The sequence below is a fragment of the Aspergillus flavus genome, chromosome 2, assembly GCF_009017415.1.
Source record: "Aspergillus flavus chromosome 2, complete sequence".
Taxonomy (NCBI): Eukaryota; Fungi; Ascomycota; class Eurotiomycetes; order Eurotiales; family Aspergillaceae; genus Aspergillus; species Aspergillus flavus.
Window position 1 is genome coordinate 550391 of NC_092409.1, and position 17326 is coordinate 567716.

Genomic DNA, 17326 nt, shown 5'->3' on the forward strand with positions numbered 1-17326 from the left:
TTGAACGGATCCTTATGATGTCCAATTGTTACAATGTGTCGATATTTGTAGTGCGCTTCTTGTGGTGGTAAAATATGGCGAAGACAATATATATCTTAGGGTTACGTCCGATCACGATTTACGCCGAGTGTTGCTGATCACCAACCAACAATTTGAGCTAGAACATAGTACAAGCAGGCGAGGCCTTCAACATATTAAAGAAAAAAATGTTTTCAAGTGTCCGATGTGCTGGCCACAAACATTAAAAGACAGAGGTGTAATGTTACCGAGTCGAGAGTCTATCTTGTCCAGGACAAGATTCTTTACGAGGACAGCCAAAGCTAGACGCTCCTTTTCATGCTGTCTTACACCATATATATCTAACACTAAATTAAACTAGTACATACGACCACAGGGTGTGGAGAACAGGGCTTCCCGTCCGCTCAGCCGTACTTAAGCCACACGCCGGGAGGTTAGTAGTTGGGTGGGTGACCACCAGCGAATCCCTCCTGTTGTATGTTTTTGCTTTTTTCTATCAATCTTTCAGGGCAGAGCATGACTGCTAGGTAATTTTCCCTAGACTAAGGAAGGAGTAGCACTCGTCTGATCGCCATCGGGGTTGCTCGTCTCCGTTGTTTGGGCCACATAGTCGGTGTTATAACCGGCATAAGACATGGTCTTCGCGAGCGGCCGTTCTCCCCCTAGGCAAAGCTTCACCATCTCACCATTAGCCGTGTTGCCAATCCAACTGGGAGTCTCGTCGAGAGACTTGACACCATCAACATGTCGCGTCGCAACAGAGGAGTCTTTTCTGATAACGAGGCCCGGATACGTAGCATTGCGAAGGAGCCAAGAGTTTCGGTCCATCGAGGAATCGCTATAGAGGGCCAATGCCAGAAGACATACCAAGTCAAGACCCAATAATATCGACACGAAGATTATTCCTGCACGAGAAATATCCAGCTTTTGTCCATCGGCACGCATATCGTACGATATACCAATCGTCTGAGATTGGAAGTTGTTCGTCATCAATATGTTGTTGTCTAGAAATGCTGCCGAGGTGAATACATTCTGTACTCGTTCCGAAGAAGTGCCAGACGAGACCCCTGAGAAAAGCAAAAAGTACATCGTAATGTCTGCGTGCAATGTGACGTTGCTATTATGATGAAGAAGGGCATCACTATCAAAGTATATCCCCGTTAGACTCGGGTAAATGTAGGCGACTCATGGTAGGTAGCTACATTAATGCAACCACGGTAGATGATGCCCGAGTTGGCATACGCCGCTAAGGCTGTGTGTTGCAAATTGGCGGAAGACCCTTCTCCAAAAAGTGCTATGGCGATATCAAGAAGCGGGCCTTTGCTTTTGACATTGCTCACATTACTAGTCGCGTTGCGCGTATACCATGCTGTATAGCTGTGTGGACCACGGGACTAGACGTAGAGACGGGCGAGATGGTAGCCGGCGAAGGGCAATCATCATGCAGCTTGCCTGTTGGTTTCATGTTGTGTACTAGAAGATTTACAGTAGGTACATCTATATTTCCCCAGTAGCTGGAAATTGCTCTGTCACTATATGTAGAATCAAGCCTTCTTCTGACAGCCGAAGGTGGGTGGAGAATGCGCTAGCAGTGAGGCTGTACAGCCCCGTGGTTTGTAGTCTCGAACACAGACCCAAACTCTTTATACGTCCCCCACTCCCATAATTTAAAGAAGCTTTACCTCAAGTGAGTATTACTAGGGACGGCTATAAGCGCAAAAAGATTCAAGCTACATTGGCAAACAATCAGATCTCATAAAAATAACTATAAAGCCGACCCTCCATCTATCTCATAGTTCCCACGGTAACATTGCGCACTCTTTGACCTCCTGGATTACCCCTAGTATGCAGGTGCACTGCCAATTCATTATTAGCATGTTTTCTTTTTGCATCATCCTCATTCAGCTCAAAAAGAGGTACAAATGCTGTTGTGCTTAGGTGAGTCTGGCAGTTCGCGCAGCCCTGTACATGCCATCTACTAAGCACAGATTCGATACCTTTGACTTGAGCTTTGCCGGTGTGGTCTGTCTGCGAGATAGCCAAGGCAAAGGAACCGGCGATACTAGCACGATTGATACCGGAGACACGTAGTATTGGTGGAGAAAGAGGGTAATTGAGCCGAGGCACATCATTGAAAACCGAACCTGTGCCGGACGTGGGCGCCTTGTATGTATAGGGAAGATCTTTCAAGGTCAGGAGTTTCTAGAAGACTTTGTTAGACGTAAAAGGTGCATATTTCAATACTAATAAGCTTACATTTGAAGTGAGCTTATCTCCATTCTCTCTGAATGGGTCAAGGGGAGTGTCCAAGGTAAGCCAGGTGTTGCCAGAGATCCCGGGTGTAGGACCTTGGCTATCAACGCTGTTCGTTCCAGGATATTCTGGCAAGATTGTTATTTGACTAGCCTCTGTCTTCTTGTGCATTGTCTGCCAGGTCCAGAATAGATAGTCAATAAAGCAATGATGAAAGTAAAAGATCGGATCGAATGAGGCGGTGTCGTTCTCCCCCATGTCGCCGTTGGCGCCAGCATATTGATCAACGTTAAAGCCCGGAATTTGGACTCCACCAATAGCGAGATGCATGTCATTATGGGGGCTTTCCAGGGGAACAGCGAGTGAGGTTGCTTTGGCCTCTGTCTCTTTACCACCCGACTCCAGTGGATGGAACTGTTCATCATTCCATCGTTGAGCCGAAGTTGTATTCGAGAAGACAGTGTACTCTTCTGTCAAGAGACACTGACGAATCTTCCAGCGGGTGTCGGCCTTGACTTGCTTGCCCTCACTATCGGTGAATTGCCCCAAATTAAGCCATGACGTGACATTGCTATTCAGCAGACCAGTAATCTGTTCCTGGTCAAAGTTGGCATCAAGGAAATTGTTGTGCTGTTGAGCTATCGCAATGTCGTCCTGGCCACAAAGGCCCGAATAAGGGTATCGGCAGGTTTTATAGCCTTGTGGCTTACTGTAGTCTGCATCGGGGAATTTGGCCAAGCGGTCGACAATTCGTTCGCTAAACGTATAGGAGTACAGTGGGTTAGGTTTTCCCTTGTATTCTTTCTGGGTGAAAATTAACGGAATACCCTTCTTTGCCGTTTCATCGTCACTTTCATCCCAATATGGGAGTGAGACATCTGGGCACGCCTTGCGTAGAGCCTTCTCCACAGCCATCAGATACGCACGATGCCAGGTTGGAAACAAGATGTTTCCATGATGGCAGTATCCCCCCCACCAGTGGGAATTGTTGTATCCCGCGCCTCGGAAAGGCTCACCATGCAGCCCGGCTAGGTAGAAAAATGAGTCTTCGCCTGTTCTCGCGGGGTCTTGAATCCATCTCCAAGCCTCGATGAGTTTATCTAACTCCTCTTCATTGAGGTCTCGAATCGACTTGCGTTCCGCTTTGGTTTCAACTGGTCCCTTCTGTCTAATCTCAAAGGTTTTGATGGGTTCGACTGAGGCCATTGTGAAGCAAAGTAATCAGAAGATGAACTAGTGTTGACTAGGGCTTTGAAGCGGAAGCTGTGGTTTTCCTTTTCGTAGGAATGATGTTTTGAACTTGAAGTAGCGGATATTCACACGACTGTCGCCCTTCTTAAATATCCACGAGACGTATTGATAATGAATGATACGCATCACACATGTTACAAATCAGTCTATCTCGGGCTTTGCATGGAGAGCTGCACTCCAGGTCCTCCGTCCATCAAAGCCCGGCATCACAGCTAGACAAAACAACTACGCATTACCAATGATCCCTTTCCCGGCAACACCGGAATGCAAGGCTTTCCTACGATGCAATGAAACTCTCGAGATACTCTCTTTATTGGCGCCATGATACTGCATGTCATGTCCAGTCAAATAACAGTGACAGCATAGTAGCTGCAAGGAAGTCCAAAATAAGTTTAGGTCTTACTTTGAGGTGTGGGGTTGAAAGTGTGGCGAGCTGAATGGCTAGTGGCTGTCAACACCGTCGGCACGGATAGACAATTGCAGCAGGCACAACGTCCTCACAGTACCCCGTAATTAAGGCTAGGCCCGTCATATCAAGAAAGGGATGTTTGATTGGCTTGTGGGTGTTCCCCTCATTGCTACCGTAGTTCATTCTAATACTAGCGCTGCGGCCCAATTTAGCTCGTCGGGGCAATGTTGCCGTCCATGCAGGATAGGAACACGAGGGCTGGCAAACTTCTTTAGGATTCAGCTGTGGCTAGCTGGGCAGTATTCCTGTTGTCGTCCATTCTTGGCGCTCCGTCTAGTCATAGTTCTAGACAGGCTGCGGTTAATATCACAGCGCAATGGACAACTTCACGCAGACCTTCAAGCACCGTGATTCAGTTTCAACATAGTATCAGCTGATAGTATACTAAGCGCCTCATGCAGCCACAGTCACAAAGAAGAAGTAAAGATAACTCCGCCAGCCAGCTGTGGAATGCGAGAGTAATGTGCAAGGCCAGTCGAATCAACTGAAACGCCCAAACGCAATAAATCAACACTATTATAACACAGAATAGAATAGCACAGACCATGTGGCGCTACATGTGCAAGCACTGGATTCGGATTAACCGGCCATGAAATGTAACCTGCTCTACAGGCGCCATGGCCTAGATGGGGTTCATGAACGATTTGAGCCAAGGCAAGCATTATCATCTTTCAGCTCTGGTGTTCTGCCCACTCATTTGCATGGTGGCTGCCTGACACCTGGCTGCAATGACACGCTGCAGACTGTTTCTTTGTCTGAGCTGCTTTACGATGTCGCCGTCGTCAGCCCCTTGCCCGGAGATGGCCTTTCTGATAGCGACTACACTCCAGTAGGGCCAAAGTTGGCGTTGCGATGTCTGCTAAGCTAGCCACCATGTGCTTAGTCGGGACAGGTTGCTAATGTGATGCTTGTAGAAGATATAAAGCTATAAACGAGACTGCTGTGCAACATGAGTATCTTTCCTCTCATGAGTATGTAGTTCTCTCCATCTTTCTCATTTTGCTGGATAATATTAAGCTTAACATTCGAGGCCAACCATGGATAGCCGCGCGTCGAACCTCTCGAACCTCTCGAGCGAGAGATATGGCTATGACTTCGTTGTGGCAACTACACAGGCAAGCATCAACTCGGATCTGAGAGTGTTTCTTAGCGAGGAAGACCAACCGGTCTCCTATACCTGCTTCTGTACGGATGGCGAGGGGGAGCCCACGAAAATGATCGGCTTAGAGGAACTCCTTAAACTGACGGACTGTGTGAATCCCTTTGAAATCCCTAAGGGTACCCCCTACAAAGATCCACGGGTTCAGAAACTATTTGGCGTCTGCTTTGCCGTCGAAATTAAAATGCAAATTGGCCGGCCTCCTGGTATAGCACCAATGGACTTGCTCCCGATCATCAGTCTGGGCGAGAGCGCAAGCAATGTCAAGTTCACCATGTGGTGCTCAGATGTGACCGTTGTCGAACTTAAGCCTCCCGGTGGTTGGGTCTCTGATGGAAAGTGGAACGTATGGTCCCAGCCATACGGCGATCCGTGGTATGTACACACCAAGGTGAATCTCACAATGGCCTATTTGAATGAACAACTCGATACACCATATCTGAACCAACACCCCAGAATCAAGAAAAGACTCAAGGAAGCGCTGGGAAACCTCTCGGGCACCGCATTCAGCTTACAACAGCTTCTGATTGACCTGGATAGCGCCTTCTTGGAGACTGCTCCCACCTTTAAGGGCATCGACGACTCAGACGCTCTGGCTGTCCTACAGAAATATTTCGTCAAGATCTATAGTGACCATGCAAAGGATGGCCTGCCGTTGGTCGCTGTGACCGCCGTCGCGCAATCCGCCGACAAGTCCTCCCTGAAGTTGACTGCCTTTGAGCGTGAGGTCAACCCCCCGATAGGCAGTAGTGGCGGTAGAATTGAGCATCCAACCTCATTCCAGCAGTCAGCTACAACTTTAAACTATCTGTGTGCGGTCAACAATCATACACTTCCAGGGACGGCCAGCTTTGACTGGAACTGGGTGCTGCCGAAGGACATTGACAACATGAGTGGCATTATTGCCGTGAACCGCGATACCTTCGCAGAGCATCTCCGGGATGAGCTGGTTGCTTTAGCTGCACCATATTGCATCAAGCCCAGGTGCATAATCACGGATCAGCCCAAGAATTGGGATAATCCTGTCAAATTCAATGTGCGGCTGAACCCCGGGCAAAAACCAGATACTGCCCACGCCTCAGGAAATGAGATATTTATTTCATATTCGAAACCCGGATACGAGGGGAGGGGACACAATGGTGTTACTGGGAAGGTGTTTGTCTAACCCAGTGGAGGGACAAACATCTGGCTCGAAGCTGTTGGCTGGCCACTTTCGGACCCATGTCAGTGAGCTGAGGATCCTCGGTGACAGCCCACCGTTTGATGCAACCGATAATGTGATCGACGATTTGCTGACGGTGCTTTCCAATGAGGGCGAAGTTCTCGGCACGACGTACACGCAGCTGAAGGAGTTGGCTAAGGACTTCAGCTCGATGAATGTAGATGATGTGCTGAAGAGGCTTGCCGGGATTCTAGGCGATGTAGTTCTGTCCAGCGCGCGGGTCGTGGTGGACGCCCTACTCGATGTGCTTCATGACATGGCGAGTGCAGCCGTTACCTTGCTAGACACAAAAATCCACATACCCGTCATCACCGATATTCTCAACGCTATCGGTGTGCCTGACCTGTTCTTCCTGGACTTGTTCACCTGGATCGCCGCTGTCGCCTATACCGTTGTCTACAAAATCGGAAAGAGTGAGGGCCCTTTCCCCGATAGTAACGAGGTCCAGACCATTATTTCCGCGACCAGCTGGGACCAATTGGCGGGGATGTTTTCAGGGCCAAGCATGTCGATCTCCCCTTACATGCAGAAGTGTATATTCGTTGCGGGCCATTCTATTTCCGGTTTCCTGTGCCTGACTGGCGACTTTGTCAACGCTTTCGAAGCGGAGGCCGAAACAGGAGACAACCCGTTCTCCACCCCATCAGCCATTATGGGGTTCATTGCGGCGGGTTCGCAAGGTGCTAGTGACCTTCTTGTGCCCAAGGACGCCATAGAAAACAAAGCTGTGAGCACAATCTCCACGATCACCACGTGTGCCGTAATCGCGGCCAAAGTCGTGTTCAGCAGCCCAGCGCAGAAGAGGTTCGGTGCTCCGGAGGGCAGCAAGTTTAAGCCGCTCGCTGTAGCTGATGGGCGCGCCACGGGCGCCATAGTTAACTCGATCCTCGTAATCCCCGCGCTGGTCGTATGTGGGTGGCATTTCTATGAATTAAGCACCAAACCTGCGGGGGCGACGCGCTCGGCGGCGATTGTAGGCGAGGTATCTAACCTGGCCTCTTATATCTCGCGTATCGCGTATGCAGTCGCGGTTAATGATGAGGATCCGAGCAGTAAACAAGTTCCAATTGGAATTATGGCGGTGAGCAATCTTGCATGCGCGGGATTACAAGCAGCGGAGGCTGTCATCGACTGAGGATCTTTCTTTGTATAGTTATTCTATTTCTTTTTAGCTGCCAATCTTAAGTATACCTCCCTTGTTTCATATTGAATCACGAAGGGCTTTTCGTGTCCATGCGTTCTTACAACCTGTCCAGTACTAACGTTGGATGGCCCGTTACCCAAAGCATGCTTTTTCGTTCCATACAATCATTGTATCTATCCATTTGAGTAGGACCGGCTTTTTCCTCCTTAACAAACGCTCATGGGCAGCCGATACTGAGACGACTGAAACACGGTACCGTTTGCTTGCTTCTACGTCACCAACTCCATTGTCAATTCATTGGGGTTTAGGCTTCAGTCGAACATCATACTGGGCTTCATACATACACCGACTCTGATGTACTCGTGATGCATTATCAAAATAGTATATAATGAACCAGTGAAGCGAGCAGTCATGACCGTATATGGACTCTATGGCCACCCAGTTCTTGCTATAGCTGCTACAACGAGGCGTGGTAGGGTGATTTGTGCCCTATTCTTGAGAAGTCTTCATAGTATCATTGCCCACACTCACCAGTTTATGGGCGTATATTAGTCACCTACGCAAGAGAATGGCTCAGAGCTAACTGTCCGCAACTTTCTGTACAGCATTCGGATTTAGGCGGTGGTAAATAGCTTGATCCTCCTGACTAACTCAAAAAACTTCTAATACTAGCCTAGCAGAGGTCTAGACAATTCTGAAGAAGCAGGGAAGAAGTCTGTGAGTCATACACTTCATCTTTTCGTTCATTTTTCCATATTCTCATTAGGGTGGCCTCCTTACAGACCCACTATTTTGTTCCGATATCCCGACTGGTAACGCCGACCCAATCTCAGGATCCTATCCAGATTGATTGTGTAGGACTGCCCGCTGACAAAGCGGTTAAACTTGGTCTAACAAATAACTCTTGTATAAAATGGTAAATATTCAAAGATGGAATCTACGCTCATCAGCCAACAAAATAATCTAAGAACACAACATCGCGGAACATGTCGACTTTCAAGTATTATTCTCTACCCGGATTCGGGGAAGAATGCCGCGAAAAGTACGGCTTCAGTGATTCGTGCATCGTAGGCGACAGAATGATAGTTACTGGCCAGAGTAAGTGCTCTAAATTTACTCTGTACATGTGCTTATAATAACGGTGTATTAGCTGGGGTGGATCCCTTGACCTTGAAAACCTCTCCCATTTTCGAGGAAGAAGTCACCCAAGCGTTCCAAAACATCAACGATCTCATCCTTCTTACACTCAAAAAGGAAGGCCGCACCATTGAAGAAGGTAAAACTGGCTGGGATTATGTCGTCAAACTGCATGCGTATCTGGTCAATTTGTCGACCATGCGGGATGAGGCCAGGGAGACGATGGTGCGCCACATAAAAAAGTTCTGCCCGAATCATCAGCCATTATTTACCATGGTGGGTGTGGAAAGCTTGCCATTTCCTGAACATCATATTGAACTTGAGGTTGATATCTGGTTGAAATGAGGTTATCCCGCCACTCGGTACAGGCTTTGAGATAGGGGATGTACGCTAGACAAGGCGTGAGTCTTGTACTCTGAAGTAGACATTCATGTCAGCCTGTGGATAATATTGAGTCTTGCATCTAGGCCAGGAATACCGTGGAACAATTGTGCCGTTGATACAGTACATCGCTGAAACATATTTCGGATAACTGGATAGATGATTTACGATCTCGTTGTGGTAATCTAACAGCTTAAGCATCTTAGAATTATTCTGGACTTTCGAGCACCTAACGGACTAAATATGAGGAAAGCTGTAGTGGGTTGGCAACATATCGTTACTGCTGCGTCGATACACTACTTTTCCCATTCTCTACAGCCCTTAATAGCCACGGAATCATGCGAACTGAGTCCGTCATCCATCGACCCTCACGTCGGTAATGTGAGTAATACCCAAAGACAAGCAAATTTTCTCTTGCGACAGGCCGTTGTATTCTTTCTGGTCTATCGAGAGAGGAGTTACAGGATGTGATTATGATTTTGAAATATCAGGTTACATCAAGCGTCAGATATCTTTTACATGTAATATCAATTCCTGTCAAGGCCAATTGCTTCTTCCTCGCCCAATAAATAACTTCCGACATACAACTCATTGCTTACCACGGAAGCTGCTCACCATCATGTTTTATGAATCTGCCTGAGGTTGTTTCTTTGGAGGCTTTTTCCACCTATAAGAAAGATTAGCAGATCAACAATCAACCACCTCCCTGTTACAGATGTCAAGTAGGATGGGAGAGCTAACGGACTATGCTGGCATACCTGATTGACAATTCCTTCGATGCTTTCGGAAATAGTCATCGGAGCTTTCTCTAGCCCATTGCACTGCGCGCCGCGATTCCCCATATCAGTTTGGACAAATCTGAAAGTAGGTATAGGTTCTGCGTCAGCAATTGCATGCTGCCACAATTGTCAGTTTATAGACATACCCTGGATCAATTGAAAATGCGATCATATCCGGATGTTCTGTGTGAATTTTCTTCACTAGGTAGTTACTGGCCACCTTTGAGGCGCCATACGCCGCAGTCAGCGACGAAGAGTGTTCAAGGCCAGTGATGCTGGCTAATTCGGATGAGATATAGATGAACTTGGGTTGACTGCTGGCTTGCAGCAGCGGCAAAGTCGCCCTGAATAGCCTGATCGGGCCAAGGGTATTCACGTCAAAGTGAGATACCAGGTCTGCATCCTCCATGCGTGCTAGAGGGCCATAGTGATTGCATACCCCGGCATTCGCAATCACGATATCAATTTTATTAATCGACTGATGGCTTTGTAGTTGAGAAACTGCATTAATGACACTCTGTGGCTTATCAAGGCTAAGAGAGACGATGATGAGATTAGAGCCGTGACCTCTAGAAAGAGAGAACAAGTCTTTTGTAATCTGTTCGGACACTTCTCTACATGTCGCTATCACAGTAGTGTTGGCCTTTGCAAGGTATGCAGTTACTAGGCCTTTGCCGATACCTGGTGGCGTAGATAAATTCAGTAAAAGGAATGTGCTCGTGATACTCATGTGCCTAACTAACCTCGGTTTGCACCAGTTACGAGAATAGTGCTCTGTGCCATGGTCAAATTATGTTTTGTGCGTCAAGGTCAAGCTTTAGACGGCATTCCGGCTTCGGTGGGATGGGCGGAGCAAAGCCTTATTTATATCAAAATACGTTTCCGAAAGTCTGCTGGTATGCAGCTCGGCTTTAGACATGTCCGAACCCGACCACGGATGGCCGGCAAAGGGTTCTTTTGACTTTGTAATATGAATTCGATTGTATGCCTTTGGCCTGCTTTCCCGATGAATAAGCGGCGCAGGTTCCATGGGCACACTCTTAAAGTTAGCAGATCTTCTGCAGGAAGTCCCGCTATCCACAAACTAAAGGGAGGTAGTGGAGCATGCCAAGCCAAGCCCACTGTCTGCATAGAGCTCATGGGAATAAGCATCCCGTTTGCTTACCGATGGCTTTCGATTTGAAGAAAGCTGTGGATCAGGGGTCGTAGTTAGGTCTTGTATTGCCTTGCCTTTCTTCTGGTATGTGAAAGTGATACCTCCGGAATATCCGATTAATTCACCTACGTGGAGGAGCAGCCGAGGATGTTGTAGAAGTCATTTTGGGATTCAATGATCCACTTGGATAGGTGCGTATTTGAGGGCTTTCCCGCTGACAAAGCGTACTCAATGGTCAACTTGACTTCCTCCAAAGGGTATAAAAGGCAGTAAGTCACCCATCCCTAACTACAATATACAACAACACAACACATTTCGAACAATCGTAAAGATAAAGCCATTTTACAATCCTACTTGTCAAATTATACGTCCAGTTTACAATGTCTCCTCAGACGATCGTTGTCATTGGTGCCACTGGGTCCCAGGTATGTCCTTTCTCCCAACAAATGTCGCTTTTGAGCACGCCTGATAACATATGCTTGTTCAAATAACACAGGGCGGTGCCGTTGTCAAAGAGCTTCTGGCAAACCGGGACCTCTATCATGTCCGGGCCATTACGCGCGATGTAACCAAACCCGCGTCTCAAAAGCTCGCTGCGCTTGGAGCAGAAGTTCGGTCTGCCGACCTTAATAGCGGTAGCGATGCCCTTGCACAGGTGTTCGCTGGCGCTGATGGTATCTTTGCACTGACTGATTTCTGGCAAACGCAATCTACCGCTACTGAGATTGCGCAAGGGCGTGCTATTGCTGATGCCGCAGCGCGGACTGAAACTCTGAAGCATTTTGTCTGGAGTGCCCTTCCCGATCCCGTCAAATTGTCAAACGGCCAGCTTCTCAATATCCACCATTGGAAGGGCAAGAGCTTGGTCACTGAATACATCCAGAAGGAACACCCAGAGCTATGGGCAAAGACCACTACTGTGCTCTTCCCCAACTACTTTGAAAACTGCATTACTACTCCAGATAGGTATCTTCCTCAGAAGGTGAGTATGATGCAACCTCCAGTCCTCAATATATGGTCTAGCTCACTCTTTGTGAACAGGATGCGAACGGGGCTTACACTTTGTCGTTCCCTCACAGTCCAGAAACCGTGATGCCCAACGTCGCCATTGCTGACACCGGTAAACTTGTGCACACCATCCTTCAGGCCGGCTCAAAGTATTTTACCAAGACTATTGCCTTCTACTCGGAAGCCCTGTCGGAGTCTGAAAAGTTGGCCAAGATCGGAAGCCGTATGTTACCTTATCAAGTAAATTAGCTCTAAAAATAGCTTTAACCTGTTACTACAGAGTACAACGTTCCCACGAAGTACCAAAAGCTCAGCAGCAGGGAATGCCAGGAGCTTCTTGAATCTCGGGATGGCATGTCTCCAGAAATCGCGCTGGACTTCACCGAACAATTGATGATGTTTGAGCTCTTTGGTAATGTCTACGCCAACAAAGAATTCGTGCAAGCTAGAGAGGTATGTGGTTCTCCATTCTGTCCCTCGGATTTCTTGACAGAATTACTAACAACACCTAGATACCTGGGCTCTCACTTCAAACCTGGTCGGAGTTCCTTCGCGAAAATGACCTGAGCAAATTCCTGTAGAATATCTGGATGTTGTATGGGATCTTGCTAGTTGGCTATATAACCGGCATTGGTTTTCATCAGCAATGCCCTGGGGGCTGTGACACATCGAATAGCATATCTTTGCTATTTATCATAAGAAGAGATAGAAAGCGAGAAGGGAAGAACTAAGCATAGACTAGTACATCATAAAATTCAAATCCGGTGACGGTCATGCTCACTCCCGCTTATTCAGCGGAGAGATGTCTTCTTAACTACATAGTTTGTATTTATACCCGTAGACTATTGGACGCACTGGGATACTAGTACATAAAGGATAAGAAGGTGTTATATAATCAGAATAATATCTATAGAGAAGGTATTTTTCCAGGCGATCACACAACCGACAAATTCTTTTTAGACACTTCTTCAGACCCATATAACGGAGCCCGTCTCCTGGATCAGGGACCTGCAAAAACCATATCTATTCTTAGACCTATCGGCGAAGTCCCCCAGAAGAGTAAGAGGGCCACCAGCTTGAAACGACACGTACACAAGCAAAGGCTTATCGCTTCACTCATCGCTATTTCCGTATCTCCGGATGTATTAGCTCCAATACGAGTAAATTGACAGCGGCTAGACGGCTTTATGGAAATAGATTGTCGATAGGCTCAACTGGACAGAGAATATTTATTCCGCCTCCCGAGACAGCGCTAATCAACCTTATGAATATGTCTATAAGAGTAGCCCCTATGACCTGGCATCTGTGGCACTCTTATCCGTGACCTTATCCTGGAATAGTGAAACTTCTTTCATTAGCTGCCTGCAGATATATTGTCCTACTGCCTACAACCCAGCGAGACAAACCATGACCCAACCATCAGCGCTTCCAGCCGGTTCCAAGCTCTGGGTAGTACTCTTTTCATTACAACGGATGAACATCAAGCTAATCAGAGATAGTTGCTCGATTTAGGGATCCTTGACATCGACGCCTCGTACGTCCTTTCGGGCGCAAATGTTCCCCTCCACGGCGCAGAGCCTCAAACCCACGAGACTAGACCATGCCTCATGATAGCGGGACTACTCTATCACCCAGATGTAGGTCTTATCCTTTTCGATACCGGGTCCCGAGAGGATGTGATCAAGTCATGGGACAAAGAATTCTTGGAATGTGCACCCCGGACTTGGGACAAGGATATCCACTCTCTTCCTGCGGCTATCAAAGCCAGCGGTGCAGGTGAGATTGGTGATGTCAAGGCGGTCATATTGAGCCACTTGCACCTTGACCACGCCGGGGGATTAGAGCATTTCTTCGGGACTGGTTCGTACATCGCTTCTTCTATCGCTAAGGCTAGCTGACGGTGAACAGATGTGGAAATCTGGTGCCATGAAGCCGAACTCAAGAATGCCTTTTGGTCAGCCGCAACTGGAATTGACAGTGGGCTGTTTCTGCCGGATTACTTGCGAGCGGATCTGTTGAACTGGAAGACTTTCTCGGAGCAGAATGTAACACTCTGGAGGGGCGTTACCTTACATAGATGTCCGGGACATACGGAAGGGTCACTTGTTCTTGAGCTCACGTTTCAGAGTTCCGGTACTGTTATCATGACGGGTGATTTGTTTCATGTGAAGGAAAATTATGAAGAGGGAAGACCGACGGGTTTTCTTATGCGAGACTATTGCGAGTGGTTTCGGAGCAGAGACTACGTGAGAAGATTGGTGCAACGGACGAATGCGAGGGTCTGCTTGGGCCATGAGAGAGGCTACTTTGATATGTTTGAGAGAAGTCCCAGATATCTTGAATGAATGGAGAGGGTTGGGTTTGGACATGACCTTTGTTGCTCTGAATTATATATAGTGTTTCATAGACTTTGTGCTATTTACATACCGTAGATGCACATATTCGCTTCGATCATTTATTCTGACATTAGTAGAATGGAACGGTCTAATGAGACCTCATCACCGTACTTAGAGTCTCTCGCCACAGTGAATTGTTGTATGCTAAAACTTGCTGAGACAACTTCATTATAAGATTCCGGCCGGGTTTCATGAAATTGGTCATTCATGCTCGCAATATAGTGGAATGGTGGATCAAAAGTACTGCACCGCCTACTCCCAACATGTTCATCATTACGAGAAACAGCAGGCATGGTTTCGTCCAGGTTTAGCAATGAGACTCGTTGGTGAAGGCAAAGAAGTTTTATAAAAAGCCATGCCATGGAAAGACAATGAGCACGCGGACGTTCAGGTCACTATAGTGTCCGCAGAGGAGGTTGTTCATCCACGATTGACCGGAATATATACTGCGTCTCACGTGTCAACGTACTCATTGCCTCTCCTTAAAATGCAGGGAAGGTTGGTACGGCCGTGAATGGTGTATGAAGCTTCTCCTACTCTAATATCGTACTATTACTTTACTGGACAGGATAAATGCGGCTCCAGAGCTGGCAGTCCCCTTGCGCTGGAAATTATATTATAGTAAATAGACCAAAGTACTAGAGAAAACGAAGTGGATCCGGCATTTTTTTGACTTTGGTAGCTCCGGCCTTAAATCCTCGGAGTAGGATCTACCGTGCGTTCCCGCGTTGCGCCATATTGCGGCGGGCGCTATTAAGATTTAGAGTGTCACGAACTTAGGGCTTGGAAATCGAGCCTGTATCTTGGATTAAGGTTATTGCCTGATTCCACAGGCCGCATGCCTTACCGTGACTCTGCCAGCGAAAGAGCCTGCAAGCGGAACCTTCATGCGTGTTGGATACATGACTATATATATGTACATCAGCTGAGAGCGAGAAATCCTTGTACGCGTTGCAGTTCGATGGTTAAGAAGCCATGAATAAATTAACGCGAGTAATGGATTGAACATATATGAACACGGGCAGCCTTGTCCATGCAGAGAATCATGTGTAGAGAAGTATATTCAGTAGTAAGTCTTACAAAACTACGCCAGAAAGATAATGTAATATTTCGTTGTTGGTAGAACAAGTTCTTCGTATATTATTCTGCACCCACTCTTAGTATGCGAGTGTAAATAGTATCCGCCAATGGCTGACCTTTGGAATCGGTCTTTGTAGAATCGGTGTCTATCTCTGTTGCCGCCTTTCCTACTTTGATGGTCATGCCCTAATGGACCAATGCTTGGTAGGGCTTGCATAACGCTCGCGTACAGTTACGCACATTAGAAGCACCGAGTGTTATTGTACGCATTGCTTAGTTAAGGCCACGAACAAACATATTATATCTAGACAGATTTCTACAATTTGTCCACCAGGCAACCTCATCTGCTGTTTCGATGTTTGAGCCCTCGGCGAACTTTATTGGTCGCATCGTCTGGTTACCCTAAATACTTTAGCGTAGTTTGGGACAGGGTTTGATTGGTTACAATGCTTGTAACATTCCACAAGTAGCAACCTAATCTAGCCAGTGGTCCAATAGGACTACATTGCTTCTTTCTCCCTGTGTTTGACACGCGTCCCCACCGTACCCACAACAAGAATGAAAGCGAGTTTCCCCCCCGACAAAAATCCTAAATAACTCCCAAGACACGTGTATCCCCGTTTTCGCCGTCCGTTTTGTGGCCAACCCCGATCACGAGTTGTCCTGAAAGGCGATTGTAGACAAAGTTCTACTAATTGAGTAGATTTTTGCGGGAGGCCATTGGATGCGACCGATCATGATGTTTGCCACGGTATTGTAGCAGGGTCTCTTCGTGGCGTCAGTCCTTTTTTGACACGGGATGCCATCCGTTTGAAGTTCTCGTATTGAGCGAAAGAGTCATGGTGGAGGGCTCAGATAAACAGAGCTATTAAATTCGATTGGTCATCCGGTGAGTCAGTCATCATTTGTAAATCGGAAATACTGAGTTTCCGAAGGGAATGTTTTGGTTCCAGATTGGCTTCTGGGATATTTGTTAGTGGAGCGGTTTCAGATATCCCCCGATTCCCACTTACCGAATAACTCCACAAAACCTAGCGGCCGTGCGCGTTGACACTTATCTGGAGAGGAGTCCATTTCCTGTTGGCGGAGGATCGAAGAACGATCTCGGGTGTAAGGCCACAGGGGATCTCTGCGGGATAGGTCGGGGTGTATTGGAGGAAACAACTCAGGACCTCGACGGAATATTGTTGGTAGGCGTAGGAGAGAGGTGTATTTCCGTCATGGTCTCGGATCGACCAATTGGCACGTCTCTTGAGGAGGAGTTCGACCACGGCGAGGGAGGATTGCTGGGCTGCAATGTGTAGTGCTGTTTGGCCGCGGTTGTCGGTGGTTGATGGCTCGATGCCGTAGTTGAGAAGCAGTTCGAGGACCTTGACGTCTTTGTGAAGTGCGGCTAAGTGAAGAGCTGTCCGACCATCTGCATCCTTGGCAGTGAGGATCGATTTGTCTTTGAGATATTCATTCTCAATGGTGGTGGCATCGCCAATGGTGGCGGCATGGAGAAAAGCGCTGTTGACACCCATAGCTAGGGATGATATAGGGGAAAGACAATAAATAATTAAATAAATGTCTAGGTTCAGGCGAGCTTGCGGAAGACGAAGATCTCGGTTCCCTACGATTTCAGGCGGACATTCCTCTCGTTTTATTTCAATGAGCGACAAGGTTCAGAAGCGTCTGGCCAGCTGCAGTTACCACCTCATGCTCCTATTATGGGACCGGGGAGGCTATACCTTGAGTAGCCGAAGCATAGTACATACAGCTCGACCTACAGAACGGAGGAAATTCCCCCCGACATTAAGGGTTGCGATTGCTTTGTTCATGACAAGCACATGTCCACCTGCCTTCCTGGGACTAATGCTCATCTCGGAGTCTG

The 17326-nt window shown here is 47.5% G+C and overlaps 8 protein-coding genes across 8 annotated transcripts; 4 read left to right on the forward strand and 4 right to left on the reverse strand.

The window, feature by feature from the left end:
* Positions 1-467: 467 nt before the first annotated feature.
* Positions 468-1074, reverse strand: F9C07_2276804 (uncharacterized protein). Its single transcript, XM_071510207.1, has one exon. It carries the CDS (start codon positions 1006-1008, stop codon positions 556-558), a length of 453 nt encoding a protein of 150 aa, XP_071363508.1. The 5' UTR covers positions 1009-1074; the 3' UTR covers positions 468-555.
* A 598-nt stretch (positions 1075-1672) lies between these two features.
* On the reverse strand, positions 1673-3821 carry F9C07_2176853 (tyrosinase). Its single transcript, XM_041290210.2, has 2 exons — positions 2275-3821; positions 1673-2220 (listed from the first exon to the last, which is right to left on the reverse strand). Exons 1-2 carry the CDS (start codon positions 3475-3477, stop codon positions 1804-1806), a joined length of 1620 nt encoding a protein of 539 aa, XP_041142027.2. The 5' UTR covers positions 3478-3821; the 3' UTR covers positions 1673-1803.
* Positions 3822-4814: 993 nt separating this feature from the next.
* On the forward strand, positions 4815-6641 carry F9C07_1180847 (uncharacterized protein). The gene is made up of 3 exons (XM_071507692.1): positions 4815-4845; positions 4906-6395; positions 6471-6641. Exon 2 carries the CDS (start codon positions 5029-5031, stop codon positions 6313-6315), a length of 1287 nt encoding a protein of 428 aa, XP_071363509.1. The 5' UTR covers positions 4815-4845; positions 4906-5028; the 3' UTR covers positions 6316-6395; positions 6471-6641.
* Positions 6642-8340: 1699 nt separating this feature from the next.
* F9C07_2276807 (Endoribonuclease L-PSP/chorismate mutase-like protein) lies at positions 8341-9401 on the forward strand. Its single transcript, XM_041290200.2, has 2 exons — positions 8341-8614; positions 8667-9401. Exons 1-2 carry the CDS (start codon positions 8503-8505, stop codon positions 8996-8998), a joined length of 444 nt encoding a protein of 147 aa, XP_041142029.1. The 5' UTR covers positions 8341-8502; the 3' UTR covers positions 8999-9401.
* A 21-nt stretch (positions 9402-9422) lies between these two features.
* F9C07_2276808 (aflatoxin biosynthesis ketoreductase nor-1) lies at positions 9423-11251 on the reverse strand. The gene is made up of 4 exons (XM_041290211.2): positions 10557-11251; positions 9960-10494; positions 9793-9892; positions 9423-9701 (listed from the first exon to the last, which is right to left on the reverse strand). The coding sequence occupies exons 1-4, from the start codon at positions 10594-10596 to the stop codon at positions 9630-9632; spliced, it is 747 nt and encodes a 248-aa protein (XP_041142030.1). The 5' UTR covers positions 10597-11251; the 3' UTR covers positions 9423-9629.
* On the forward strand, positions 11252-12742 carry F9C07_2125482 (uncharacterized protein). The gene is made up of 5 exons (XM_041290201.2): positions 11252-11394; positions 11466-11951; positions 12011-12200; positions 12258-12430; positions 12490-12742. The coding sequence occupies exons 1-5, from the start codon at positions 11350-11352 to the stop codon at positions 12556-12558; spliced, it is 963 nt and encodes a 320-aa protein (XP_041142031.1). The 5' UTR covers positions 11252-11349; the 3' UTR covers positions 12559-12742.
* An 842-nt stretch (positions 12743-13584) lies between these two features.
* On the forward strand, positions 13585-14322 carry F9C07_2197643 (Zn-dependent hydrolase; the record flags this gene model as incomplete). The annotated part of the gene is made up of 2 exons (XM_041284950.2): positions 13585-13837; positions 13886-14322. 2 exons carry the CDS (start codon positions 13585-13587, stop codon positions 14320-14322), a joined length of 690 nt encoding a protein of 229 aa, XP_041142032.2.
* Positions 14323-16484: 2162 nt separating this feature from the next.
* Positions 16485-16976, reverse strand: F9C07_9591 (putative cortactin-binding protein; the record flags this gene model as incomplete). The annotated part of the gene is made up of 1 exon (XM_041284955.1): positions 16485-16976. The coding sequence occupies one exon, from the start codon at positions 16974-16976 to the stop codon at positions 16485-16487; it is 492 nt and encodes a 163-aa protein (XP_041142033.1).
* Positions 16977-17326: the final 350 nt, after the last annotated feature.